The sequence below is a fragment of the Myxine glutinosa genome, chromosome 1 (assembly GCF_964187855.1).
Source record: "Myxine glutinosa chromosome 1, kmMyxGlut1.1, whole genome shotgun sequence".
Lineage (NCBI taxonomy): Eukaryota > Metazoa > Chordata > Myxini > Myxiniformes > Myxinidae > Myxine > Myxine glutinosa.
Genome location: NC_136261.1, coordinates 29,358,046 through 29,368,192, shown reverse-complemented (window position 1 = coordinate 29,368,192; position 10,147 = coordinate 29,358,046). Strand labels below are relative to the sequence as shown.

The 10,147-nt window shown below is 43.1% G+C and overlaps 1 protein-coding gene across 1 annotated transcript; it reads left to right on the top strand.

The window, feature by feature from the left end:
* The first annotated feature begins 778 nt into the window (after window positions 1-778).
* Window positions 779-5,977, top strand: LOC137422160 (actin, cytoplasmic 2). Its single transcript, XM_068108926.2, has 6 exons — window positions 779-1,037; window positions 4,081-4,226; window positions 4,312-4,551; window positions 4,709-5,147; window positions 5,230-5,411; window positions 5,512-5,977. Exons 2-6 carry the CDS (start codon window positions 4,104-4,106, stop codon window positions 5,653-5,655), a joined length of 1,128 nt encoding a protein of 375 aa, XP_067965027.1. The 5' UTR covers window positions 779-1,037; window positions 4,081-4,103; the 3' UTR covers window positions 5,656-5,977.
* Window positions 5,978-10,147: the final 4,170 nt, after the last annotated feature.

Sequence of the window (10,147 nt, the reverse complement as noted above, 5' to 3'; positions counted from 1 at the left end):
ACTTCCAGGAAAGAAGTCGGCATAGAAAAGATCAAGGTTTTGGATGGGGGAAGATAAGAGATGGAGGTGAACAGCTGTTTTATAGACCTGGAGGGAGAGGAGTGGGATTGAAGAGAATGTGGGAGTTTGTCCAGAGGCGGGAGAAAAGAGGAATGAAAGAGTGAAGGTGAGCAAGAGTCTTGAATGTTCACCTGGCGGAGGTAGTGAGTGATGTTGTCATTGATGAAATGTTTTAAACACTCTTTTCCCCAATGAAGACTTATCACCATTTCTACCTTTCCGCATTCAAACCAACCTGGGTAAGCTTAATTATTGCCCAATGAATTGACCGAACCATTGTTAAAAAGCAAAACGACGGTTACTGTAATATTCCACGACATATTCCTGACTGCTGGTTGCATCATCTATGAGGACATGGTGATGCCACCGATGCCCCGGAGAAGAGCCCTGGAATTTAAAATTTGGGATGGGCACCGGCGCGCATTGGCCTTCTCCTTTCAAAATGCCACCGTGGGATCGTTGACATCTGCAAGGGCATGCCCCATTGGGGGGGGGGGGGGGGTGGTGGCTTTTGATGTAACACCTGGTCTGTTAAACAGCAATTACAGGGTTTTATGACCCGATTTACACTCCGAGTGATCAACACCATGGGAATGTACAACGAATCCCGGGTAAAGTTCTCCCGATGCCACAGATACAACTATGTACTCAACGTACCTGTACCACGTCAACCGTTTGCTAAAGCCACGCCCAAACTTTAAAAAAAAATTAAATAAATAATAAAGGCAGCAGACAAACATGCATACTTTAGGTTTGTGGCGACAAGCACACACCTGTAAATCAGATAAGCTGCGCCAAACTTCCCGCAGGTGAGCTAGCTTTAACCAATCAGCGTCAAGTTCTCCTGCTTTTTACCATATATGGTCACATCGGGAAAACGCTTGTGGGGCGTGACGGTTGTGATATAAAATCTACAAGGTTAGAAGGTATTCGACATTCGCTGAGAAAGGTGATCGCTTTGAGTTCTCCGTGCCCAGGTGGGTTGTGGTTGGTAAAAACGAACTTGTACACGTTGACTCGTTTGTGTTCCGTATTACGTATCGGTTTGAATCGATTTGGATGTAAATTGTGTAGTTTTAATTCGGAGAAAAGAGATGTTTTTGTATTTATTCACTATGGACAAAACCAATGCGGATAGTTGAGAATATTGTCCGTGTGTGGAATATTACATTTACCTGCCCTACCGAAGGTGGCCAGAGGTTGTATTTTTATTTTTTTTATTTTTTTTTATACCTCTGTCGATTTCTCAGTTTGTACAAGTCTGAGCTGGATGTCTCAAAGTTCTGGACGGTTCAGCCTTTCGGGAAATTTGGCTTAAGTCTTTCACGAACCGGCTGGGCAGGCGTGACGCTCAACTAAGGTTAGGGCTGGAGTTTGTAATTTGCTCCGAGTGCCGGCATTAACTTGCCGAGTCTTCGCGAAGGACACGGTGGGATCTTTAACGTCCCCCAACTGATGCCGGTGATGGAACGCCCTGTTTCGTTGGGACGGCGCACACGTTAATGATCCACAGGTCCACACTGCCTGGAAAACACCAAAATAGGTTTTTATAGCTGGGTCAGGATTTGAACACAAGCTGGAAAAGCAAAAGCAGCACCGAAAGCGGTCGCCGATGCATGGACACACACGAACTTTAACTTTTATAATAGATTTGTTAATATTTATTGACTTTTCGACACTGATTACAAATTCTGCTGCTGTGATTTTTGCTTTGAGATCAAATCTTCTTTTTCCAATTTTTTTTTTTCAAAATCTTTTTTATTTTTTTTATTAGATATTTTTGTGATTTTTGTTGAGTTGCTGTTCTAATTTAGGATCTTTAAGTTATTTTTAATTGCAAAAGATATATAAATGGTGGGGGTAATGGGGGTCTGTGAGGTTGTTTGCTTCTGGACCTGTGGCTCTCAATGACCCTGGGTGTCTGCTCTAGAGTACTGTTGTGGTTGTTTTTGTGTCCTATGGTATTTTTTGCAAACCGTGATTGTCTTTGATCATACTAGGGCATGCCCGTACTATATATATGCCCGTACTATATATCTATCTAAAATTATATCCCCCCCCCTCTATTTACATGAAATGGTTTGGTCCATTCGCAACGCCAAAGCGAACGGCGAACGGCTTGCGAGTACAGTGACAATCCCCCCCCTCTATTTACATGAATGGTTTGGTCCATTCGCAACGACCACAGAACCCCCCCCCCTCTATTTACATGCAATGGTTTGGTCCAAAGCGAACGGCTTCCGGAGTTTGGTAAAGAATTAAAGAAATCGCCATCGCGTGCACAAACGCGCAGGAAAGCGAATGAATCGCAAATTCGTTTTTATTAGTTTTAAAACATAGTTTAACGCCAACATAGTTTGCAAACGTGAAATAAATGAATACGCTCTCAAATGTGCCATCCGAGGCAGAGTGTGTCCGCCACGTTCGGCACACGCGATCGTTCGCTGCTCTCTGATTGGTTGAATCGTTTTTTGGACATAGCTCGGTAAGTAATTGTCCGATTAATATGAAACCTTGAAAAGGCACATCCTCGGGTCCCCAGCAATATACCTGGCAAGTTAAAAGTATATCGGACCCGTGGTTGTCGAGAAACAGCGGTCACAGACAAACAAACGTACAGACGTACAGACAGAGATTACTGGAATTATAGATAGATATGTGGCGTTTTCTTATGAATGGCATTTATTAATTGGTCAATTTAAGCTTTTGTAGCTCGTTTGGGGACGAATTTGCTGCTACATGGTTTTTTTTTGGTTCACGAGTCATCATCCAGTGACGACGATATCCGTCATGGGTGTGTGTCTGTCCGCAGCATACCTACCGGATGATATCATCCGATCTTGATCAAACTTGGGTGGAGGTTGATATCATGATCTAGTTGTCCTGCCTAGAGTGGGCGTATTGTGGGCGGAGCCACGCCCGAAAAAGATGTCTTTTTAGGGGGTAATCGAGTTCAAGCTACATCTTCTCCAAGGGGTTTGGGGGAATCTGACGGGGGTTTCGGTATTTGGTTAGGCCAATGTGTCTAGCCCCACGGAGCTCGATTTTTCATTTTCGCACCTAGGTCAAGGTCACAAGGTCACGAAATTTAGAAAGGTCGATTTTTAAATGGTTTTATTACATTGTTCGCTTCCTGATAGGGTGAAATGTCGTACATGATCTTATATTATCACACACCATGAAATACAAATTTCAGAATCTTTGACCTTTGACCTTTGAAGGTCACAAAGGTCAAAGTTCTCAGAATCGAACCGAATTTTCGGTATTGTGTAGCTAACTAACCTTATAACTGATTATACTTTATTTTCTATCTAATTTCAAGGTTGGTAACCTTCGTTTTGACATTTCCGGGCCTGGCCTGTCTGGGCCTGTTTCTGTTATAGTCCATCCTTTGTCATGGAATACCGCTCGCTCGTGAACCGTCTCCTGACTTGTCTTAATAAAATTCTTAAATTAAGAATTATGTACAATATCTATTTGAGGGTGTATTCGGTATGTGCTTGTCATTTCATATGCAGCCTATTGCTACTGGTTGTGACTGCCACTGATGCAGTTCCCCCTATTCCCAGTAAGCTGGTACTCACTTTGTCGACGTCAGAATGAAATTGGGGCAATCCACCTGGTATATAATGGGAGGACAGGAGCTCAACCTCAAGATCTTAAGCCAACACCAGTCTTTATAATGGGCTAGTGCGATAGCATGGAGGTATATGCATTGTCTGCTAGTCTGTGTAGGAAACGTGACCCAGCTAAAATCCATCCTGGTGTATCAATGTGTGGATGGATGTTAAACTAAGCGACCTGTCGGGCAGCAATAGTTGGTGGATGTTAAAGATCCCTTTGTGTACTTCATGAAAACTAGGCGAGCTATCGCCGGCACCCTGAAGTCCCAAATTCCTGCCCTGATTGATGGGAAGGTAATGGCAAACAAGCATAAACCTTTGCCAAAAAATTCCTTTGCAGCACCAATGCTCTGTCGAGTATGGTGTGTCAACTCGAGTGTTTTGCTTCATATTGCAGATTGATTTTGAAGAAAAGACAATATGGAAGAAGAAATTGCAGCATTGGTGGTGGACAATGGCTCTGGGATGTGCAAGGCAGGTTTTGCTGGAGATGATGCTCCACGGGCGGTTTTCCCGTCCATTGTTGGGCGGCCAAGGCACCAGGTGAGGAGGACTGAATGTTGATTGTCAAGGGGCGGGTGGACTATGAAAAGGCTTTAAGGACTTAACTTAAAGTCTCCAATTCCAGGGAGTGATGGTGGGAATGGGACAGAAGGACAGCTATGTGGGTGATGAGGCCCAGAGCAAGCGTGGCATCCTTACACTGAAATACCCCATCGAGCATGGTATTGTCACCAACTGGGATGACATGGAGAAGATCTGGCACCACACCTTCTACAACGAGCTCCGCGTCGCACCTGAGGAGCATCCCGTGCTGCTCACTGAGGCTCCACTCAACCCCAAAGCCAACAGGGAGAAGATGACACAGGTTAAAGAAAAAAAACAATATAAATATATTTGTATGTATGTTATTCCTTATCCAGGTCTGAAATTAAATTATTGAAATGGTGGATTTTGAAGTGATATTTCATAAATAGAAGGGGTTTTAATCAATTTTGCAAATATGCTCTGTTACCTTTCTTCAGATCATGTTTGAGACCTTCAACACCCCTGCCATGTACGTAGCCATCCAAGCCGTGCTGTCTCTGTACGCGTCTGGCCGCACCACGGGTATCGTGATGGACTCCGGTGACGGTGTCTCTCATACCGTGCCCATATACGAGGGCTATGCTCTACCTCACGCCATCCTGCGACTCGACCTCGCTGGCCGAGACCTCACAGATTATCTTATGAAGATCTTGACCGAGCGCGGATATTCGTTCACCACCACAGCAGAGCGAGAAATCGTACGAGACATCAAGGAGAAGCTTTGCTATGTTGCACTAGATTTTGAGCAGGAGATGCAGACAGCAGCCCAATCTTCCTCCCTGGAGAAGAGCTATGAGCTTCCTGACGGACAAGTTATCACCATCGGGAATGAGCGCTTCCGCTGCCCAGAGGCGATGATGCAGCCATCTTTCCTGGGTAGGTTTGTTGGTAATTTTTTACACCTTTATCGGTTGGTCATGTATGTTTGTAAACTGAAGCCAAATGAATGCAACCTCAGGTATGGAGTGTACTGGAATTCATGAAACTACATACAACTCCATCATGAAGTGTGATGTGGACATCCGTAAAGATCTGTACGCGAACACCGTGCTGTCTGGAGGTACCACCATGTATCCAGGAATTGGTGACCGTATCCAGAAGGAGATTGTAGCCTTGGCACCACCCACAATGAAGATCAAGGTGAGTTAAGACATTTTTCACCTTTGGGATTTTTTTTTTTCCCCCTTTGGGCGGTCCCTTGTTTTCTCCCTTGGTCTCTGATTCTTTAATTTTCTTCCAGATCATTGCTCCTCCTGAGCGAAAGTATTCTGTGTGGATCGGCGGTTCCATCCTGGCGTCCCTGTCCACTTTCCAGCAAATGTGGATCAGCAAACAGGAGTATGATGAATCTGGGCCTTCCATTGTGCATCGCAAATGCTTCTAGTTTTGTCGGTCGATGGCTCTTGGTTTGAGTGCAGAAATTTGTTTTGTGCAGTTTGCATCAAACATGTATATTTTTGTTTTTGTATTCTGAGAAGGTACCTTTTTATTTTTGTCTTGTATACAAACTGACATTAAAATGCTCAACTGTGGAAAGCAAAAAAAAATTATTGCTTGACTATTAAGTGGTGCAGTGAAAAGTTTTGGTTAATCCAACAAATGTGCAAATTGTCACTTTCAATACGAGGAAGTGCAATTTGCCTGTTCCAAATCTCAATCCATGAGTGCATAGTGCATACACAATAAATGATATAAAGCAAATTTGACTAAGGTTGTTAAGTGCTTCATTGGGAGAGGGAGGGGATTGAGGTATTGCTTTAGTTCACCTGAGGGTGAGGCCAGTTCCCGTTCTGTGAAACGCTTTATAACCCATTCCAGCAAAAATGATCTTTATATTTTTATTAATTATTTATTTTGTTGGTGCCAGCTACAGTTTCCAAACTTCGTTTAACATAGGAACACCTCCTACCCATTGCGAATTTGTGTCCATCGTTAGGGTTAGTTGACTAGGGTTAGCAACACGTTGACTGACCAGAGACGAAGTCCGCAAGTCATCTTGTATTTCCATGCATACCACAGGAGGAGAGTTTGGTGAGCACCGCGGGGTGCCAGACCGTATCGAAGGCACGTGATATGTCAAGGGAGACATCTCTGATTCCCTATTTGGCATTGACCTCCATCCATTGTTGAGACCGCAGAAGCATGTCCAGAATAGAATGACCTGTTCTGAAACCAAATTGATGATCTGAGATCAAGCCATTGGGGAAGGATTTGATATCAGAAGCAATGATAGATTGCTTGACGTTGTTGATAATTGGGAGAAGGCTGATTGGTCTTTGATTTGTTTTTTGTGTAAAGCAGTAATGTTGGCTGATTTCCAAGCAGATGACCTTGAGCAAAAGAGGGTGAAGAGAACAGAGGGTGAGTGGCAGAGCAGGATTTTAGGACCTGTGGGCTGATGCTGTCAGGTCCAGTTGCAGGGTTGACAAACCTCCACTTTTTTTTTTTTTTTTTTTTTTTTTTTTGTATGAAAGATCAAGGAAACGAATGACAAAAAATAAAACGGACACAAACATACAATATGGGGAGGGAGGGAAATGCACAATATACCTTGTATAATTGTAATATAAATAGAGGGGGGGAAATACCTTGGCAGGAGAGGACACAGAGTTCAGGAGCAGCTGGGTATGGCAGGTACAGAGGGGGATGGGTTTGGGGGCACAATATTTAGTGGCAAACATAGTTGAGGCATTCAGCTTTTTCATGTGGTTAGGTGTGTAGCTGTTTGAGGTAAGGGGAGGGGGGGGGGGGGGAACAAACTCCAGAAACGGATTTGACCAGACGTCACCAGGATTTGGAAAAGGGTGACTGGTTTGAGAGTTCAGTCTTGAGAATGGAGAGATATTGTTTCCTGGCTCTCCTGAGGTCGCTCCTGATATAAATATCACCACATGTAGAGGAAGATTAAAAAATAATTTCATACCCTCCCCCTTTCCTTTTGTTTCATCAAACTGTCTCCAGCATGTATTTAACATGGGCCATGGCAGGAAACAAACTGAGGTCTCCGTCTGTTTTTCAAATTTGCATAGTTGCAATGGCTAAATCGATGGAGCAAGAACAAAAAGATTCCTGGGAGACCCTGCCCTCGGCGGAGATAGCCAATGTCACAAGTTGGCAATTGCAGGAATAGCAAGCAGTGGAGTGCATGCCCCCACCAGGCTGAACAGTTCACGTTTTGTAACCCACTGTTTGGCCGAATCTGGATTTGAACCAAAATCAGAATCAAATCGGCTTGTTTTTGTCACATTTCCAACTCGTCCACCTCGTTTTGTCATAATTCATCCACGACCTTTTGAAATTTAGTTCCATAGTTTTTGGCCCAATCTCTTAATGGTGAAGAATCACTAAAAATGAAAAATTCTCATCTGGATCCAGATCTTCACCAAAATCCAATCAATTCTTCCTCAACCTTTCCACTCGGTTTTGTCCAAATCAATTCATTACTTTGAGATCATGCTCACCGACAACCAAATAGGGATGAAAACATAACCTCGGCCCACTTTGGTGGTGGAGGTAATAAATTAGCAGTGGACTACATTGTTTTTACCTGTGCCGTGCGTTTCGCAGGTTTAGAAGAGCCTCGCACTGCTATTTTTTTGTTGTTGTTGGGTTTCTTCTTGTGGTTCGATAATTGTAATGTGCACCCATTGGCCAGACAGCTGCTGGACCATACCACATCTGTCGCTTGACTCCACCCACCATAGTGCAAATATGAAATGATATGGACACCATCTTGCTTTTCTGGTGGGCCTAACACATTAGGCTTGTAGAGCTCTGCTGATTATACACTGTCCAGCTTTGTTGACTTTATTCAACATTCCATTGACTTTATTGAGGTCCATTTTAAAAACCAATTGACTCGTGCTTGATACAAAGTCCCGTATCTTGAATGATCACATACATGTTTTTATGAACAAAAGGTTTATTACCAGAGAGAGAGAGAGAGAGAGAGAGAATATACACACGACAAAACTGAGGTAACATATAAAATAAATCCCCTCTTTGGAATCGCAATTACTCATATATCTAATCTTATTCATTCACATATGAACACGAGACAGACATGGCTCCATCTAATCTTATTCATTCACATATGAACAAGGGACAGACACGGCTCCATCTAATCTTATTCATTCACATATGAACATGGGACAGACTTGGCTCCATCTAATCTTATTCATTCACATGGGAACATGGGACAGACACGGCTCCATCTAATCTTATTCATTCACATGGGAACATGGGACAGACATGGCTCCATCTAATCTTATTCATTCACATGGGAACACGGGACAGACACGGCTCCATCTAATCTTATTCATTCACATGGGAACATGGGACAGACACGGCTCCATCTAATCTTATTCATTCACATGGGAACATGGGACAGACATGGCTCCATCTAATCTTATTCATTCACATGGGAACAAGGGACAGACACGGCTCTATCTAACCTTATTTATTCACATGGGGACAGGGGACAGACATGGCTCTATCTAAACGTATTCATTCACATGGGAACAAGGGACAGACACGGCTCTTTCTAATCTTATTTATTCACATGTGAACATGGGACAGACATGGCTCTATATAAACGTATTCATTCACATGGGAACAAGGGACAGACACGGCTCTATCTAATCTTACTCATTCACATGTGAACACAGGACAGTCAAGGCTCTATCTATACTTATTCATTCACATGGGAACAAGGGACAGTCAAGGCTCTATCTATACTTATTCATTCACATGGGAACAAGGGACAGACATGGCTCTATCTATACTTATTTATTCACATGTGAACATGGGACAGACATGGCTCTATCTATACTTATTCATTCACATGGGAACAAGGGACAGACATGGCTCTATCTATACTTATTTATTCACATGTGAACATGGGACAGACACGGCTCTATCTAATCTTACTCATTCACATGTGAACACAGGACAGACACGGCTCTATCTAATCTTACTCATTCACATGTGAACACAGGACAGTCATGGCTCTATCTAAACTTATTCATTCACATGGGAACATGGGACAGACATGGCTCCATCTAATCTTACTCATTCACATGGGAACACGGGACAGTCATGGCTCTATCTAATCTTATTCATTCACATGGGAACATGGGACAGACACGGCTCTATCTAATCTTACTCATTCACATGTGAACACAGGACAGTCATGGCTCTATCTAAACTTATTCATTCACATGGGAACATGGGACAGACATGGCTCCATCTAATCTTACTCATTCACATGGGAACACGGGACAGACATGGCTCTATCTAATCTTATTCATTCACATGGGACAGACATGGCTCTATCTAAACTGATTCATTCACATAGGAACACGGGGGCTCGATCTAATCTTATTCATTCCCATGGGAACAAGGGACAGACATGGCTCTTCCTAATCTTATTCATTCACATATGAACACGAGACAGACACGGCCGGCAACTTTACACCTGTATATCACCTGTAAAGTCTGGCAACTTTACACCTAAATATCTGTGAAACTGCTCCATGGAATTTTTTTTGATGGTGCTCATTGTAAAGTAATCTCTATGGAGAATAGCATATGTTAATGATGGTGTCATCAGTGCCTTCATTACGACGCCATACATCGACAAGTAGAATGTTTGATCGGATCAGTATGAATTTTTTTAGATTATAACTCATGTCCCCTGTAGAATTAGAACCTGAAAGACAAGAATCTCGGGGTGTGTTCAAAGTTACAAAGCAACTAGCTAGTGTTTGTCAAACCAGCCGTTCCTTATCAATGATTTCAAATGGCGTGCTTGCTTGAATGCTTAAGCCATCTGGTGAGCACTGTACAAGAAACTTGGTACCTGTACACACCCTGGG